Here is a 21375-nt window from a genome sequence, read left to right as displayed (position 1 = left end):
TTATGGGCCAAAAAAGGGGCCCAAATAAGCATTTTTAGGCAGTTAAGCTGCCTTATGCGAGCACCCTAGATTTGTGTTCTACCCAATATTAAAATTAAATGCTGAAATACGTGCCATTGTTATTATCTAGCTGAATAGTATGTTATTTATAACTAATTGAACAGTTTTTTCGTACTTTTAATTCTGGATTACAAAAAATATGACCAGAAAAACCTTAAATGATCGTCGATTTATCCAAAAGTTTTGAAGTTGCACGTAGGAAGTAGAGCACATAAGGAATCCTTATGTAGCTTATTATCCCCTGAGCTTTTGGCTAAGATGTCAAAGAACAAATGTATGAAATATTTAATCGCCGAAAATTTCTAAAGACAGGTAGTTTAGATTTCCCAAATGGCAAAAGTCGTAGGAATATTGTTTGTCATCAATACGTAGTCAACTACGTCAGTAGTCTATTAAAATGCGTACTGTTGGCGGCAATTTTAAATTAGAAGACGAAATTTGCGTATCTTTTCAATATGTAGATAGGGGTTCAAATTAGCGGTGATACGAGGTCCGCGACCTTCCACTTTTGCAGTCGGACTTTCGACTTGGTTACTAGCTACGCCCGACATGCCACTTGAAAGAAAATAATAAATAACTTTGCAAACCTTTTTACCAAAGTCTCCAAATAAACGATCTCAAAACTTATTTTCATCATTATTATTCATGACAGCGATGTTCATTTTGTTCAACCGCTAGCTTTATACAGAAAATCGCCGACAAATAATTTGTAAGTTCGAGTAAAATCGTATCTGACTGACAAAAACAACATTGAAAACAAAATGGATGCCAATTACAATATCGGATCCGATTCCGGAAGCGAATAAGAATAATTTCGGATTTGGCGATCAAATAAAAAAATTCCATACAGGTGACAAAATACATCCATGCATGGTAAATAAATATAAACACTAGAATTGAAAACCAAAAGATATATGTGAAAGAAAGAAAAAGCAGAAAATATTTTGTACAGAAACTCAAAATTACTTTTTGACAAATTTGAATGTCAAAATCCGATAGAATGTGACAGCTGGGAACAGTATATCTAACAATAAATATGTTCCTGGTGACAGTATAAATTTTCTTTATCAGTGATAAATGTTGATAATGCATGTGAGATGCTTTTAAAGTCTAAACATCTTCCTGCAATTTCAATGGGTATTTTTTTTCTCAATTTTGTAGGGTCATTTAAAATAGATGGAAGTTTCTTACTTTATTTTCACAAAAAGTGCAACTAGATTATATGATACCTGAATGTAAGCAAATCATATGATATAAAGGTGGAGTCCTGTGGGTCACTCTACTCCCTCCTGTTTGTTAACTTTGAAACGGTTGAGATCCCAATTTTTCAAACATATACATTAATGTATGGGACTATATAGCTAAACAAATGAAATATAGGGGAAAATTAAGTCCCTAGGGTGACCACCCCCTCCTGTTTTAGAGCTTGGAAACAGTCCAGATCCCCACCCCTAAACCATATATATTCATGTATGAGACAATATAAATAATCAAATGAAATACTGGGGGAGTCCCTTGGGTCACCCACCCCTCCTGTTTGTGAACTTTGAAAAGGTCAAGATCCCCACCCCTAAACCATATATATTAATGTATTGGACAATACAATAAATTAAATGAATTATAAAGGGAGTCCCTAGGGTTACTGCACACCCTCCTGTTTGAGAACTTGGAATCAGTCTAGATCCTCACCCTTTAACCATATTTATATATATACTCCCGTATGGGACTATAACAAATCAAATTAAATATGGGGGAGTCCCTGTGGTCACCCCAACTCTCCTGTTTGAGAATTTGGAAACAGTTGAGATCCCCACCTCTAAAACAAATGAAATATAGGGGAGTCGCTGTGGTCACCCCACCCCTCCTGTTTGTGAACTTGTAAACAGTCAAGATTCCCACCTTTTAATTAAACCATATATCTTCATGTATGGGACAAAAGAACTAATCAAATGAAATATAGGGAGAGTCCTTAGGGTCAACCTAACCCCTCCTGTTTGATAAATTGGAAACAGATGAGATCCCCACCCTCAACCATATATATTCATGTATTTGACCATATAACAAATCAAATGAAATATAGGGGAAGTCACTGGGGTCACCCCATCCCCTCCTGTTTAAAAACTTGATAACGGTTGAGATCCCCACCCCTAAACCATATATATTCATGTATGGGACAGTGAAAAAAAATCAAATGAAATATAGGGGTAGTCCCTAGGGTCACCCCACCCCTCTTGTGTGTGTTTTGAGAACTTGTAAAAGATTGAGATACCAACCCGTAAACCATATTCATTCCTGTTTGTCATTTCTTAAAGATTGAATGACATTCAAGGTCAATCTCATAGGCGTCACATATGCATATCACTTTGCTAGACTTAACCAATGTGTACTAGACTTTGCCCAATGTCAGGCTACCATAAGAATGAATAATTATGGGAGCTTTATTTGGGAGACTACGTAACAGCATTATATTACAATTATTTCTTGTTAATTATAAAATATTATTGATGGAAAAAAATGAGTAGGTTTAAAGAATTTACCTTAACTATATTTGGAATTACATCTGGTCCTAAAAAAAATTCATTTTGATATGGCTCATTTTTAAGAAAACATATCTTTCAAGCCCAAGAATGTTTGACCAACTGTTTTATAATTACCTGCCATTTTGTTCCAAAACTTAAACATCATGGATTAAGGGTGAAGGTGGGGGTCATTTACATTTACTATGGGCAGGTCAGTTAGACCCCACCTTTGATCCCTGTAGTACGTAGTAAACATTTGTCTGATTTGGGTCTTATAACTTTTGTACTGTAGAAAACAATCTCAGTTTTCTTTTCAAGGGAAGCAAGTCCATTCATACTTAAACAAGCTTGTACTATAGTTAACTTGAACTACAAACAGTCAACTAATACCAACGTTAACTATCAACTAGAACAACTGCAATCATTGCGAACTTGTACCACTGCAGACTCATGACCATGAAAAAAATATACTTGATATTTGTGTTGCTTTTGAAAACCTTGAATATGAATTATTTGCCTTAATGGTTAATTCATTAAATGAACATAAATGTACAATATACATGATATATGAATGTTTAATGTTTGTTCTTTTTAAAAAATCTTAAGCAACATTGCCACAGTTTTCATAATTATGTTTGCCTTGGGTTTTTAGCTCACCTGGCCTAAAAGGCCATGTGAGCTTTTCTCATCACTTGGCGTCCGTCGTCGTCGTCTGTCGTCGTCGTCTGTCGTCGTTAACAATTTTTCAAACATCTTCTCCTCTGAAACTACTGAATGGATTTGAATGAAACTTAAAATGATTGTTCCTTAGATTATCCTGCACAAAGTGTGTGCTTCGATTTTTGATCCGTCAAAAAACATGGCCGCCGTTACTTAAAATAGAACATAGGGGTCAAATGCAGTTTTTGGCTTATATCTCAAAAACGGAAGCATTTAGAGCAAATCTGACATGGGGTAAAAATGTTCATTAGGTCAAGATCTATCAGCCCAGAAATTTTCAGATGAATATAGCAAACCATTGTTGGGTTGCTGCCACTTAATTGGTAATTTTAAGGAAATTTTGCAGTTTTTGGTCATTATCTTGAATATTATTATAGATGAAGATAAACTGTAAACAGCAAAAATGATCAGCAAAGTAAGATCTACAAATAGGTTAATATGACCAAAATTGTCAATTGACCCCTTAAGGGGTAAATGTCCTTTAATGACAATTTTTCACAATTTGTTCATCATATTTGCTAACTTTAAAAAATCTTCTCCTCTGAAACTACTGAATGGATTTGGATGAAACTTAGCATGATAGTTCCTTAGATTATCCTTCACAAAGTGTGTGCTTCGATTTTTGATCCGTCAAAAAACATGGCCGCCCTTACTTTAAGGATGTTTGCTCCTCCATTTTTTGATTTTTTTGTCAGATTTCGGAATCCTCTGGTTTTATCCATGTATTGTCATTAAAAAAATTTGCTCACTAACCCCTACTTTTCTTTTCATAATTTTATTACATAGAGCTTGAAAAGCCATATTTCAAAATTTTATAAAATTCTTGTTATTTTTTCATAGTTTTTGAAACAGATAAGGTGCCAATGTTAAATATATGAAAAATCTAGAGAAATTTATTTCCCGCCAAATTTCCAATGGCTTATATCTCGAAAACGAGCACATGGACCTTTCATTTTTTTCTTCTTTTTAGTTTCTTAATTTATATACTATCAATTCATAACAGTCTTTTAAAAATCTTGTTATTTTTTAACAGAGTAGCCAACATCCTTAAATAGAACATAGGGGTCAAATGCAGTTTTTGTCTTATATCTCAAAAACGAAAGCATTTAGAGCAAATCTGACGTGAGGTAAAAATGTTCATTAGGTCAAGATCTATCAGCCCTGAAATTTTCAGACGAATCAAACAAACCATTGTTGGATTGCTGCCACTTAATTGGTAATTTTAAGGAAATTTTGCAGTTTTTGGTCATTATCTTGAATATCATTATAGATAAAGATAAACTGTAAACAGCAAAAATGATCAGCAAAGTAAGATCTACAAATAAGTTAAATATGACCAAAATTGTCAATTGACCCCTTAAGGGGTTATTGTCCTTTAATGACAATTTTTTCACAATTTGTTCATCATATTTGCTAACTTCGGTTACGCAGGTTTTATTTGAACTTGACCTCATTTTCAGTCCATTGCTAAGTTTTAAGTGTTTGTGTTTTGGTCTCATTTTCTTTATTTATAAACAGTAAGTCATATATATTTGTAATATTGAAGAATTGTTAGCTGTACATGTTTGCCTGGCATGGTTCAATATGTTCAATAAGGCATTGTTTACCAGATGAGCGATTCAGGCTCTTGAGAGCCTCTTGTTTGGTTAACTGCCTACAGCGCTTACAGTGCTTTGATTGTAGTTTCCAGACAATGACTTGTGTTAAAGTGTATGAATCTCTCTGAAATTATACCACAAATTTCCATTCTATAAAGGGATGCAGTGTTCTAGCCAGGATATGAAAAGGGCAAGGTGCAAGTCAGAAAAAGGGCAATTTTACACCTAAATGTCATTGAAAAAATGGCAATTTTATGCGATAATGTCATTGAAAGAAGGGCAATTACTTAAGCCTCATAATTAATTAAAATATAACTTAGGCACTATGATATACTCAAGTTTCAATTAAAATGGAGTAAATATAGTTCTCTACTTTTGGCACAATTTTTATACAACCGCAAAAATTGAAAATATTTTGGTCGTATATTGGTATGACGTTGGCGTCGTCGTCCAAAAACATTTGGTTTTCGCACTATAACTTTAGTATAAGTAAATAGATATCTATGAAATTTAAACACAAGGTTTATGACCACAAAAGGAAGGTTGGGATTGATTTTGGAAGTTTTGGTCCCAACATTTTAGGAATTAGGGGCCAAAAAGGGCCCAAATAAGCATTTTCTTTGTTTTGCACTATAACTTTAGTTTAAGTTAATAGAAATCTATGAAATTTTGACACAAGATTTATGAACACAAAAGGAAGGTTGGGATTGATTTTGGGAGTTTTGGTTCCAACAGTTTAGGAATTAGGGGCCAAAAAAGGGCCCAAATAAGCATTATTCTTGGTTTTCACACAATAACTTTAGTATAAGTTAATAGAAATCATTGAAATTTAAACACAAGGTTTATGACCACAAAAGGAAGGTTGGGATTGATTTGGGGAGTTTTGGTTCTAACAGTTTAGGAAAAAGGGGCCAAAAAGGGGCCCAAATAAGCATTATTCTTGGTTTTCGCACCATAACTTTAGTATAAGTAAATTGAAATCTATGAAATTTAAACACAAGGTTTATGACCATAAAGGCAGGTTGGGTTTGATTTTGGGAGTTTTGGTCCCAACGGTTTAGGAATAAGGGGCCCAAAGGGTCCAAAATTGAACTTTGTGTGCTTTCATCAAAAATTGAAAATGGGGTTCTTTGATATGCCAAATCTAACTGTGTATGTAGATTCTTAATTTTTGGTCCTGTTTTCAAATTGGTCTACATTAAGGTCCAAAGGGTCCAAAATTAAACTTAGTTTGATTTTAACAAAAATTGAATCCTTAGGGTTCTTTGATATGCTGAATCTAAAAATGTACTTAGATTTTTGATTATTGCCCCAGTTTTCAAGTTGTTTCAAATCAGGATCCAAAATTATTATATTAAGTATTGTGTAATAGCAAGAAATTTTCAATTGCACAGTATTCAGCAACAGCAAGAAATCTTCAATTGCACAGTATTGTGCAATAGCAAGAAATTTTCAATTGCACAGTATTGCGCAATAGCAAGAAATCTTCATTTGCACAGTATTGTGCAATAACAAATATTTTCAGCGCAATAGCAAGAAATATCTAATTGCACAATATTGTGCAATAGCAAGAAATTTTCAATTGGAGCTAGTTATCTTTCTCTGTCCAGAATAGTAGTTGAATCAACTTTAATCATTGTTTTATACAATATACAATGTATATTCACTTTTACTACCAACTGATAAATTGAAACAATCTTTACCATTCAGTGATAACAAGCACTTTATTTTACATTTTAATATTTTATGATGTATTTAAATGAGTAGTTATTGTTGCAAACTCCATTAGAAATTTGAATTGAGATCAGAAAAAGGGAAAGGGGGATGTGAAAAAAAGAGGGGGGGGGGGGTTAAATTTTTCTCATTTCAGATTTCATAAATAAAAAGAAAATTTCTTCAAACATTTTTTTGAGAGGACTAATATTCAACAGCATAGTGAATTGATCAAAGGCAAAAAAAATATTTTAAGTTCATTAGAACACATTCATTCTGTGTCAGAAACCTATACTGTGTCAACTATTTAATCACAATCCAAATTTAGAGCTGAATCAAGCTTGAATGTTGTATCCATACTTGCCCCAACCGTTCAGGGTTCAACCTCTGCGGTCGTATAAAGCTTTGCCCTGCGGAGCATCTGGTTCCGATTATAACCCTTTGCCAAATCCTAATTTCTACTAACCGGATGACTTATGCTAATTGCACAAACCTATCGAAATATAAATTTATGAACTCAGTTTGCTTTGTAATCTGGAATTCTGGATGCATTTATTTTATCTATCATTACTTTATACTTTGTTTCCTTCATGAATGGCTTTATATTCTCAACTTTGTAGCTGTCTTTACTTACATGTATGGTAGATGTTGTATGCGATAAAACCTGTGGCATGCAATTGATTGGGACCTCTTATGATGAGAATTATTTTGGTCTCATAAAACATCTCAAAATTTAAGGATTTCCTGACTTTATTTAAATCAATTCAAACATTCTACAAGAAGAATTTCTTAATTCAGAAGTTTATGAATACCTGTACACACTTTCAAAATTACCAATTTATATAAAAAGGTATGTAGATATAAAAAGATACCAGAATTAAAATGATGTACGTCAGACACGAGTTAAGTCTACAAAAAAAGCATTAGTGACGCTCTAATGAAAAAAGTTAAAAGGCTAAATACATTACAAAGTTAAGGAATCTATTCCTTAGATAGACAATCCTTAGCTTTTCAAAAAGGTCAAAGTTTATGATAGGACAGTGACTCAAAAAAGAAACAAAAGAGAAACAAGTCGAGGTCAGAATACCGTTAGTAATGATGACGGTGGCGCTTGAAAGTCACATGTAAAGCTCTTTCTGCCGTGTCTTGAATTTAGATAACAAAAATGAAATAGTAAATAGAAAGCATCTCACTGATACTCAGGTAAAGAATACGCATTTGCGTCATCACATATCTTAATCTAAATTATAGTTGAATTCGAATTTCAAACAGCCTACATTTAATGTTTTGACTCCAGATTCATTGACATTTTATCCGGAATTTTTTAGAATGCAAACCGAAAGTGTGCTTTTGAAATGTGATCTATAATGTGAATGAATCAAGAAGTGTAGGATATTTGGTCAACACAATGAATACATGGGTAATTTCATTGTTCGTACCCCAAAATGAAAATAACGCCACATCATATTGGTTAAATTTCCATTGTTTATGACATTTATAACCAATCAGGACGTTTTGGTGTACACTTTTGAAAATATTACCAAGGATGCATTAGATTCTGAAACGGCGAATAAACTATACACACTTAAAATTTCATTTGGTCTATTTGATGTTTTCCAAAGAAAATCTTTGAAATGTATTTTATATTGAACCAAGGATTTGTATAGTAAGAAGGATTGGAATTTCGCGGTTTATCGTAATCTCTTCCACGGCGAGATCATTTTCATAAGGTTGGGACAAGTACTGTTAAAGAGGGGGCCCAGTGGTAGACCCTATCAAACGTCCTCTGCATGTTACTCTAGCCGGTTTCAATCATCATAACCATGATAAAGGCATTAAAAAAACATTTGCCAGTGTGAACTGCAAGCATTTTTTTTTTAATATTAAATAAATAACATTACATTTTTAAATGCACTTTTCTTTCTTGTCAGAGCACTTAAATCAATTTGTTTATGAATTAAATAGGGCAACCTTAATATAGTGTCAGATCTCTGTCATAACGGCCACTCAATTAGTCAATCATGGAATTATTCCTGATTATGTATTATACATGTAATATAATACAGAAATTTACTTGAAAAGAGCGACTTGTCATATATCAAAGAAGACTTCTTTCATCTTTTTCTGACTGTACATAGGAGGTAAGTAACTGTTACAGCAGTTTACATCAAGAATTAAAACAAAAGTCTTACTTTTCTGTTTGTAACTACTTGCTAGGTCTAAACTGTGGCATCTAGATGTTTATCAATAAATCTCTTTGTAAACATAACTAAAATGTTTAATGTCTAACAGTAGATACTTTTTGTACAATTTTGCCTTGTATTGACTTTATAGCACACAATTACAAATATACATGTAAAACACTGACTTTTGTCTATCAAGATAAGAAATAAATAATTGCTTACCGGGACATTAACATCATTTGAACTTTGGTGATTACTGAGCTGTCTCATTCGATTGACAATCATACCACACATCTTTACTTTTATGTCTTGACTCCAAATTTGGTATAAAAACTATTTTTTTACATGTTTTATGTATGGACTGTTGGTTTCATGTGATAATATTTATCGATCTGCTAAGCCGCATGGGTTTTAATGATTGTGGATGACATACATTCATCGATTGTGCATGTAGACTACTAGTTTTTAAAATCTTCATTTGATATGGGATTGATAGTTGTCTCATTACAATCATATCCCATGTCTCCTTGCTTATCTTACTACACATCCTCATAGACATTAATCACACAGATTTATATGAAAAACTGGATTAATAAAGTCAGAGACAAGAAAGAGAATAGTCAATATACCCTCAACACCAAGCAGATTAGGCAAATATTAAATGAATCTGGCATATAAAGGAATTTAAAAAGAGATATTCTATGATTTATTTTTACGTTAAAATATAGATATAATCCAATTCAGCTGGTATCACATGATTATCTATCAAGTCACTATCCAATTTCCCTACACACAAAGTGTAGCTCTCCAAGTTTTAATATAAGAGATTGAATGTTAATAATCTAATGAAATACTGTTGGTATATCTTTCCATAAATGATATTCAGAGGAACGTTCTGGTCAATAGTCTTATTTAGTTGTACCAATCAGGGGTTAAATTAAAAAATCCACTAGCCCGATGTCCGGGACTACAGCATTTAGGCCTTGGGCAACCAAAACTTGTAACCCAATATGCCAGACGGACTAGTAACAAAAAATTCTTGGCGTTTCCAAAATAGAAAGTGGAAAATCCCCTCATCACTATTCTATCTTAGCCAGTCAGATTCGACTACGTCCTCCGGGATTCCCAGAATTTGAACTGATTTTGTAAAAGTTTTAAAACAGAAAAATAACTCAGGGTGGATCCCATACTTTCAATATCGATTTGTCAGTACAGGGGGTATTGTACATTGCTTATGCAACCAGAGAAATATAATGTAACCTGATTGTACCAGTGACCTCCTTCTGAATAATTTATTGCAATATAAATGTGAATCCCTTTTGGCAGCAGAAACCTGACTTTTGTCAGATATAAATATGTAACATGTGCACATGTTATGGATACCATTTTGTTTTTGTTTACATACTGTGAAGCCTCCAGAACCAAGACCTAAACATTAACAGTCTTCAGAAAACTTTAACTTGATGCAATAATATTTCATCAATCATATTTATCTTCTTTTATATTCAAATTAATTTGATTTTTGAAGAAATAAAATTTATAACAAATACAATTTCAGTTATTACACCAGAACCATTTTAAACTGCTTATTTCAAGCATAAAATTTGATATGGATTGTAATACTTACATATCGGGTGTCAGTTTGTTTAGGTGATGCAAATGTCCGCCATTAATCAAGGCACATTGAGCATTTTCCAGATTCATCACGGGTAATCACACAAAATCTCGCGCTGCATAAGACATTATACTACAGTCTATGCAAAAGTCCACGAGATTCCAATCCTTCTTACTATACAAATCCTTGATTGAACATTGCATTTTTGACGTTCTAACATATTATGTTTGTTGTTTTGCCTACACATTGTTGTCAATATGATTCTATGTGACTGTCATACAGCCGTTCAACATAGGCATGAATGGTCGTGGAAGTGACTACACCTACAAGCCCGACCTCCCCATAAGTCGTCATTTGAGGTCACCTGGGCACACCCAAGCTGATCTCAAAAACCTTACCACCACAATCATAGACCACACCGAGGGTTATTGGCCAAAAGACTTGCTCAAGAAAGATTTTGGATTAGAAAACTAAGGACAGTTCACCCAGAGGGCATAAAGGACAAATTTGACATATTATACCAGCTTAGATCCATTAGTGCTGTTTATTGGGAATGTAATTCCTTGCAGTTGTTGTAACATCTTATCTGTCGTCATTTTGGAATTTTAGAGTTGTGTCAGGCCATATACTATTTACGTTGTATCCTTTCTAGAATATACATGTAGATACTAGATAGGATACAAAGTAAAAACAATAATTACACATTAAATCAGACTTTGCAATGTTGACAATATCCACAAAAAATGGTGCACTGGACATATTTTCAATATTCTACATTAGGAAATGCCTGTACCAAATAAGGAATATAAAACCCACTTACCAGAAAGGCTATATTATTCTTCAAATATCTAAAAATCAATTTTATTGTACAAAAACTTTCATATTTAAAAAATTCACCATGGCCATAATGCAAAATTAAACTTCTAACTGTGTATTGCTACCTTAAGGAAACATATATCAAAAACTGAAGTTGATTAAAGAATCATTTCAAAAAAGTATGACAAAAATACCCTAATCCAAAGAAAATTAAGGAAGGTCCATAAAGACTTGTGGGTGGAGGTTTTATCTTTGTGACTTAACACTTATTTTAAGCTATGTTTTGATTTCAGGTTTTTGACTTTTCCTAATGAGACAAGACTGTGGACAGAAGTTCAGAGTATATTAGAAGCTTTACAGTCAGAGTCTTCTAATAGTTTCCTCACAGGTAATTTTCTCTTCATATAAAAAAAAATATGCAAATTATAATTTGCACAATATTCGACTAAAATAAAATTAATTTACTTATACATTTCTGTAACTTATACAATAATTTGTAGTATTGATCTTGTTATAAAAAAGCATTGATACACACTATAGAATTTGTTTTCAATGACCACACAATAAACCTTATTTATAAAATACAAAAATAGTTCTGCATCATTTGTTTGGGCATGGCATTGAATTATGGCATTGGGAATTGCACAACATCTTTTGCTTTTTACAATTACATCGAAAAGGACTGCTCCCTCCTTTGCATTAACATAAAAGAAAACCCTAATCATAATAAAGCAGTTAAAAATTTATGACATGTACATGTTTAAGACTTTTTTAAATTCAAATACAAAATTACAAAATAAAAGATAAATGTTGGTATGTTTTTTAGGGATTTTATAACAGCTCTATTTTCAAACAATTACAGACTTTCCATAGATATTTTTTTTTAAACCAAAATTCATTTGCATAAGGTCAATTTCTAATTCTAATGCAACAACGTTTGTAACGTTCATTTTGATTGGATAACGTCACTTTCTTACATGGCATCAATTGACAATTGATGCTACGGGACGAACGCGCAAGCGCAGACGGCATATGGAAGATTTTAAATACATGTTTTAACGTTGTTTTCTGTCAGTTTCATTAGAATGGAGATAACAATATTGTATTTTAAGCTCCGACGGCATCAATTTGGGATTTGATGGTCGCAAATACCCGTTTACTGTCTCCGCTAACGCGTCGCCAGTAAACTTAATTTGCGACCATCAAATCCCCAATTGATGCCGTCGGAGCTTAAAATGCATCCGTCAAGGACATTTTCAATTTTTACCAAGTTGATGAAACATCAATTTTTTATTGATAATTAAAGAAATTCAGACATAAACGATTCATTTTCTTAAGAAAAGAGGTCTTTGCATTGTGTAGCAGGTTATTTACACATTACACCATTCAGTGATAACAAGCACTTTATTTTACATTTTAATATTTTATGATGTATTTAAATGAGTAGTTATTGTTGCAAACTCCATTAGAAATTTGAATTGAGATCAGAAAAAGGGAAAGGGGGATGTGAAAAAAAGAGGGGGGGGGGTTAAACTTTTCTCATTTCAGATTTCATAAATAGAAAGAAAATTTCTCCAAACATTTTTTTGAGAGGATTAATATTCAACAGCATAGTGAATTGCTCAAAGGCCAAAAAAATATTTTAAGTTCATTAGACCACATTCATTCTGTGTCAGAAACCTATGCTGTGTCAACTATTTCATCACAATCCAAATTTAGAGCTGAATCCAGCTTGAATGTTGTGTCCATACTTGCCCCAACCGTTCAGGGTTCATCCTCTGCAGTCGTATAAAGCTGTGCCCTGCAGAGCATCTGGTTGTAAATTTTCTTGCATTTTTCCGCCATTGATTTTTGATGGGATTCCAAATGGGATCCCACCTAATTCCATCAGGATAAAATTTCGGGAATCTCGCCCAAAATCCGGGAATTCTTATGTAAATCCCGGTTGAAATATACTGGGATCCCACTGGGATATTGTGGGATTTCAATTGGGATCCCACTGGGATAAAATTTCAAGATTCCCGCAAAAGAAGCGGGATCCCGATGTAAATGTACTGGGATAAAATTTCGGGATTCCCGTAAAAGAAGCGGGATCCTGATGTATATCCCAGTGGAAATATACTGGGATTTTGATTGAAATATACTGGGATTCCCGAAAAAAAAATTACGGGATCCCAAATAGTTATCAAAGGTACCAGGATTATAATAAATAAATCCCAGCAGGATATATACATGCACCAATTCAAATTGCACTGCCACTGTGATTATTCATGCAAAAGGATGCATGTCATGTTCTCCTTTCTGTGAATTAATTTGCTATCTCTGTACTTCCAACTAGTATTCCTGAGTAAATTATGGTAACTGGAATATCTGCATGCAATCTGTTCCGTTGGCAGCTCCATTTAAAAATATCATTAAATCCCCTAAAAGTATCAAAAAAATCCACAAAAAATCATTTGTTCAATACATTTTGAAGCAACAAATTCAATAGAAATGTTATTGCATGTTTATACAGTAGATTGGAAGCTAGTCCAAATAATTATGACGTCTTGGAAGGCTATTTTAAATTTTTTGGTAAATTAATTACCCTCCCCCTTTTTTATCCCCTGAAGATAAATAACTAGCGACTTATTATTTTCACCAAATAAATATACACACAACTGAATTAAATTTTTACATACCTACCAGTTATGCCTGTTATGTGACAACAAGTTTATTCATTGTATATGTTAAAAATAAATATATTTTCAGCTTATGCTTTCAGACTTTCTGATGTTGATTAGCTTAACAAAAACCATAAAAATCATAGTTCCTCAATAAATTATTGTTATAATCATTATATACACATATACACATGTTAAATTAAATTATTAATGTACTTAAAATATCTGAAAAAATCTGCATCGGATCTTGGTCCTGTCCTCCATAAATCAGCGTAATCAGATTTTGATGACGTTTTTACCTGTACACTTACGTCGAAGTGACAATCTCGCCCCAAATTATATCGGCCAGAAGTTGATCTGTCTCCGTAACGGTATTATAAATAAATTAAGTGTATCGCATAAAAGAAATTAATTACTGGCCAGTTTTTACTAAATATAAGAAAAGAATACTTTATTAATCGGCACAGGCCGGGTGCATGCAGATAAGTTAGTGGCCGCATTATTTAGGACAGTATTTTCTAGGGTCGAACTGTTCAGTACAATTGAAAACAAAGCACGCGGCCATGATTTTTTTAACATTTTACATAACTTGAGAAACCAACGTTTTACGATGTTGATCATTATCTTATCATTTATGCCGGACGACAACTAATAGAACTGCACTATGTGAACTTGGGGAACATCAGAAACGCCCAAGCTTGTCTGGCAAAACACCCATTGATATTTCTCGGACGCCCTACCATTTGAGCTCGCCATTTTAATCGCGAAAATCTCAGCATTTTTCTGACTTATATCTGTCAAACTGAATATTAAGTGACACTTAAAAGATCTTAAAAGTGATTGGCTTCACCTGACAGCTTTGGTGTCCTACACATTGTTAATAAGGGGATCCCAGTTTCAGATATTTATCCCGAATGGGATCCCGACTCCAGATGCTTATCCCGACAATTTCACCGGGATTGCATTGGGATCCCGATGGATCCCGTTTTCATTTTCTCTTGGGTGGTGTATATAATTTCCTATAATTTATATGGATTGTTTCAAAATATTGATTAAAGTTGTTTAACTCTGAGGCTATTCTACCAATACCAATATATTATGGCCCAGCTTAACTTTGTATTATTATATCTTTTGATGAGAAACACTGAATTTCATACACAAGATAGTTTTTAATTAAATTGTAACTGATATATTATAATTTCTTTACCTTTTTTGAAATAAATAAATATTTTTTTTAGTGCTAGATATTTTATAGTTGGTAGTTTCTCACAAGAACCTTAGTAAAACTTAAACAACTTTTAAGTTGAAATGTTACTTATATTGTATACTCAGATATGAATTGAACAATATAAAAAGAACATTATTTACATATGACCCTTTATACTAACTATTAATAATAACTATAGTAAAATACAAACATTGTAGCGCACCACGCGATGAGCACTTCTCTTTCAAATCTCACCACTTCTCCCTATCAGTTTCAAAAAGTGAAGTCACTTCTCCCTATAATTTTTAAGTAGTGTGAGCCCTGATGTTATATGAATTTAAGGCAAAATTAATACATAAGTAAGTTGCCTACCAAAACCAATAACAACAACAATGACAGATTAAAAAGTCAATTGTTCATGAACAATTGAATGGTCTTTCCTTTTTTCTTTTATTAATTGCCTTCTTAGTTAAAAAATATATGGTTTCTAAGGACTTTTATGTTCATAAGTGGTTGCTTAGGGCAAAAATCATTCCTAAGGATAAATATATTAAAATAAGTTATTAAAAATGTCATATGTACTATTCATAGTTTTTAAAGTTAAAAAAATAAGTGATTGCTAAGGACTTGTATGTCGTTGCTATGGACAAAAATGTCATTTCCAGTAATAAAAATGTCATATTTATATTATTCATAGCCTTCTAAGTTCAAAACTATATGGTTGCTATGGTGTTTTATGTCGTTGCTAGGGACTTGACCTAACTTTGTAGATCTTATTATGCTGATCATTTTTGCAATTCAAAGTTTCTTTCTATCTGTAACCACTTTTGAGTTATAAGCAAACAATCATCATATCGGACCCCAAAAACAGTTTTGGTGCCCTAGTTCCATAACAATTGGTCCAATGATTTTCAACCCAACATAACAAATGTAGATCTCGACAAGACACATATTTTCTTCGATACATTTTATCAGCCATCTTTTACGGTTATTTAGTAAATCTGATAACAAGCTATTGTCAAAAGCTAGGTCATGACCTTCATCTTTGACCTTAGGTCAATTTTCATGTTCATGTGAACTGATGATCATTGGTTATGATCCTAGGTGGCTACAACTTACAGTTTTTGAGTTTTAGTGGCCAACCGACATTTGTTAATTTTCAAAGGGGCATAACCCTACCAATAAGTCGTTGAATCTTTTCGATTCAAATGTAACAAGCACCAAGGTCTGTTCCTGAACAAATTCCATCCTTTGTTTTTTTTCTACCTATTATGGTTATGGAGTTAGAATGATAACAAGTTTTTCGGTGTTAGGGGAGATAACCCCTATAAAGGAAATGTTACGGGGTCGTGCTCTCACCACAAAATAGCTTTTGGTCAACTGATACTAGATACCTAATATCATTTCAACATGATGCGTACTTTTTTTGGGAAATTTCGTTAAAGTTTGGCGGAAAGAATAATAATAATAATTAAAAACCAATTCTTCAGAGAACAATTGAAGGTCTTTCCACCTCGATAATAAGAATGAAATTTAAAAAACGATGTCACTCCTTGTTGATGTTATTTGGTACTTCAAATTGATATAAAAAATAAGACTAATAGGTATATGCAGAAGACTTGAAATTATTTTTAGCAAAGGTCAAAATCTAGAATGTCAAATTGACCTTTGACTTTGACCTCAATTTCATGGTCATAGGTCAGGGATCTCAAATCAAAAGACCCCAGGTCAATCATTTGTATGGTTGTGGAGAAATACTGATTTCAAATACATAAGGGGAGAAAACTCCTATAAGGGTAAACCAAAACACTTCGACTGAAATAGATTGAAGTTGCGCCTTTTTGTAAACAGCAATTTGGCAAACAAATCATATCATTTACTGTAACAGTGTCTTTTGAATAACGATAACAAGCAAAATTCAAAATTTATAACATGACCTTGACCTTTGACCTTGTTCTCAATTTCAAGGTCATAGGTCAGTGAACACAAAACGGAAGACCCGAGGTCAATCACTTGTATGGTTGTGGAGAAATACTGATTTGAAATACATAAGGGGAGAAAACTCCTATAAGGGTTAACCAAAACACTTTGACTGAAATAGGTTGAAGTTGCGCCTTATTGTAAACATTTATTTAGCAAACACATCATATCGTTTACTGTCACAGTTTCTGTGGTATAACGATAACAAGCAAAATTCAAAATTTAGAACATGACCTTGACCTTTGACCTTGACCTCAATTTCCTTCAAATGGACCAAGGACATCATATCAAAAGACTGTAGGCCTCTACGACTTATAACGTATGAATTGATCCAACAAATCGCCTATCTTAAGTTTTCAAAGGGAAATAACTCCCATAAGATGTCTTCCGATCACTAAAGTCAAAATAAACCAAATCATTCTCAGGAGTAGATGAACAATTTGGTGAAAACAGTTTGCTAAAATCTTTTACGGTTTTAGAGATATAGCGATAACAAGAAAAAGGGGACGTGGGGAGATAACTCCTATGTGTTCGGTCACGCAGGGTGAGTTTCGAAACCTCCATTACTGTACAACATCATTGGCCAAAAAATCCATTGGATATGTTGTAAGACAAAAAAGCATCTCAGACGGCAGAAGAAAAAAAAAAAAAAAAAAAAAAAAAAAAAATAATCAGAAGAAAAACAAAAGGTCTTTCCACGAAAAGTGGAAAGACCTAATTAAAAACCAATTGTTCAGAGAACAATTGATGGTCTTTCCACCAGTAATGATTTTTCTTATATGAAAATATTAAAATTTGGTTTTAAATGTCAAGTTCAGCGTCAAATGACAACTTATTGTATGCTGATTCCAAAAATATAAGGTTTCTATACAATAAGATATAAATAAGGGAGATAATTTTTTACTTCCGGTTCAAAATTTGTTACTTCCGGTACTGTTTTAGAGTTTATTTGACGCTGATTCCAAAAATATATGGTTTTACATACTTTTACAATATTTTATTACAAAAACTAGCTACTTCCGGTTTACAAAAGGTCACTTCCGGTTAGCTTTTTCAACGTCATACTGCTTGCAACCTATTGCAAAAAGTCTAATAGCTTTAACATGAATACATATGAGGTAAAAGCAAAGGTCAAAATCTAGAACGTTAAATTAACATATGACCTTGAGCTCAATTTCAAGGTCATGAACCAAGGACCTCAAATCAAAAGACTCTAGGCCTCTACTTTATATTGTTAATGAGTTATATTACCATACAACTAATATTAGATATAAAAGGGGGCAAAACTCGCATTAAATGTTACGTACCCTTTTAAGTAAAATTTACATGTTACGACATGTCGCAACTAACAATTGTGTGAAAATATTTTGTCGATATCTTGTATGATTTCTGAAAATAAGAGATAACAAGCCATAATCAAAAATTTGAACATGACCTTTGACCTTGACCTCATTTTCATACTTTTTGAGCAAGGGCCTCAAATCAAAAGACCCTAGGCCTCTATCACTTATGGTTTTCCAGTTCCAATTTTATTTCACTTATTTCAATACAAAAGGGGAAATTACTCTCATATGGGGTCTTCGTAAAGCTTCGGTCAAAATAAAACGTAACATCCTGAGGATATAACGAGCAATTTGGAAAAATAAATTTGTCGCTTTCTTTTACGGTTGCGGAGGAGATCTGATAACAAGAAAAACAGTGTTTTGGGAGATAACTCTTACAAAGAAAAGTGTTTGGTTAAACAGGGTGAGTTTCAAAAGCGTATAGACTGTATGATCTCATATACAAAAGAACTAAGCGACATCTTTTGAAACATTTTTACACTGCAAGAAAAAAATTAGGCGGAAGAAAAAAAAAATAATCAGAACAAAATCAATAGGTCTTTCCACACGAAAGGTGGAAAGACCTAATAATAATAATCAGAACAAAACCTATAGGTCTTTCAACCGAAAGGTTAAAAGACCTAATAATAATAATCAGGAGAAAACCAATAGGTCTTTCCACGGAAAAGTGGAAAGACCTAATAATAATAATAATCAGAAGAAATACAGTAAGGTCTTTCCTTATAGAAAAAGGAAAGACCTTAAAAATGAAGTTGTAGTCTAACATTTCATAGAAAGTAGAGCAGCCGGTATAAGAGAATAATATTGAACGATGTCTTTATCAATAGATAAGTTACATTAACTTTTATACGGCGTATATATATGATTATTGGCTTACTTGTTTGTCTAGGAGTAGAGCTATATTGCAAACACTTTGTTTGATCTTTTGTCCGATCGTCTAACAATATGTTTGTTACTTTTCTCAGAAACAACCTTACTGAATGACTTCATATTTGCTCATCAGCTTGACAGCAACAAGTTTTAACATGTGTACACTTTCTGATCTGTCATTCTGCAATTAGTGTACATTTGCTGATACTTTAATTTTTATCTCTCAATATTTTGAAGTGCATTAGGGATATGCCTATACAAATAAGAAGAATTGGTATGATTACCAATAAGGCAAATCTCAACCAGAGACTAAATAACATAGAAGTTAACGACTATAGGACATCGGACAGCCTTCAACAATGAGAAAAACCCATACCGCAAAGTGGGCTATGAATCGCCCCTATATAACAAATTCAAAACAACTCAAAACGGCAAACTTACGGCCTGATTTAAGTACAAAACAATGAACGAAATAAAAATATGATGTACAATAACAAACGATAACCATTGAATCACAAGCTCTTTTAACAGCATGTGAACAGGTGTTTTCTTGTTTTGGTCTATTACCTCCAGTTTGATATACACAAAAAAAATACAACCAACTAAAAAAAACTAACCTGTGACAATTTTGCATCATTTGGTACTAATTTGCTTAAAATCAAACCAAAAATGACACCTATATATTTTTTTGAAATCTTTTTTAACGAACTTTTGTTGACAGTTTTTCTACATACACTTAATATTACATATTTTTAAAATATCAATTGTACCAATTTCAAGTTCAGAACAGGATGAAACACTCTCTTTATTTATCATTTATTTACGAATAGGGGTGTTATATGACCTTATCTACCTATGTGGATCTCACACATACAGTCCGTTTTTGTTATTTTGTTGATAGTCAGTTAAATTTGGCCGTACAATGACAACTCTCCATATAAATTGGAGTATGTCCGATGCTATACAAGAAATATAAAAAGTCGAGACACAAAATAATTTGATTCTGATTTTTTCAATTCAAGATTGTATTATTGACTTCTTTATCAATGAATGAAAATGACTGTTCCCGTCATGAAAAATATTGCACAAATTTGTTGAGGATAGTTGTTTTGTCCGTAACTCTTGGAGTTACATTTATGCGTTTTTCAGTGATGCTGTACATCACGGTAGTTATGATGTTTGTGTATAGATTTTAAATCTTCCAACACCAATCTAATTAAAATATTCCAACACCAGAACGGATTCAGTCACCTTACACGCCATAGATTCTGTTAAAAATTTCTCATTAATCACGGGTTCATACGTTTTCTCATTTCTTTTTGTTTCTGTGTCAAATTTCTGTTGCTCCATTAAGAATTCAATACTGAAAGAATTTAAAAGGAGTTCTTTCCTACCAATGTCCAATTTTTATACAACTATATTGGTATCACGTCGTCGTTTGCGTCGTCAGAGTCGTCAGAAGACAGTGTTTCCCTTATTGCCTTTCTATTTGAATGAAAATAGAATATTCATCTGTTTCTTGTTTTGTTTTGTTTTTGATAATTGATTGTTCACTGCTTGCAAATAAATCATTATATGTATTTATCTTATCTGTACAGGTTTGTATTCATGTCTCCATCTCCTTATCATTGGTAATTGTATAGACAAATAAGAAAGAAATATGCTAAACATGTATATTTGCAACATGATAAATTAATTAAAAAATAACATACACTTACAATAGTAATGCATGGCTTTTAAGCATTATGAAAGTCTTATTTCTAGAAAACTTTAAAAAAGACTCAAACAGTGTAAAATTTTGCTATCTTTAGCTAAAATAATAAATTCTCATCCCCAATTAGGAATAAAACAGACCGGGATTTATATAAACTTTAATTTAATCCTTGAAAAGAAGTCTAGATTGCTGAAATAATTTATATATTATTATATATAATTTATAAATAATTTTTTTATTTGTCCCAAAACATTTAATTACCATCCTTATATGATTATTTGATTAAAATATTTTTTTGGAATTTTGGAAACATTCACCATTACCATGGAAACATAAAGAATTTCAAAAATTTCAAAATGCTTCAAACTTTACAA

At 32.7% G+C, this 21375-nt stretch overlaps 1 protein-coding gene across 1 annotated transcript in view; it reads left to right on the top strand.

Annotated features, from left to right (window-relative positions):
• Positions 1-21375, top strand: part of LOC139488815 (integrator complex subunit 10-like) — a 195579-nt gene that overhangs the window by 9322 nt on the left and 164882 nt on the right. The window contains exon 3 of the mRNA XM_071274746.1: positions 11518-11612. Within this exon, the coding sequence (XP_071130847.1) occupies positions 11518-11612 (95 nt within the window). The remainder of the gene's footprint in view (positions 1-11517; positions 11613-21375) is intronic.

This window comes from Mytilus edulis, chromosome 9 (assembly GCF_963676685.1).
Source record: "Mytilus edulis chromosome 9, xbMytEdul2.2, whole genome shotgun sequence".
NCBI classification, from domain to species: Eukaryota; Metazoa; Mollusca; class Bivalvia; order Mytilida; family Mytilidae; genus Mytilus; species Mytilus edulis.
The sequence above is the reverse complement of the archived record's forward strand: the minus strand, read 5'-3'. Positions and strand labels throughout refer to the sequence as shown.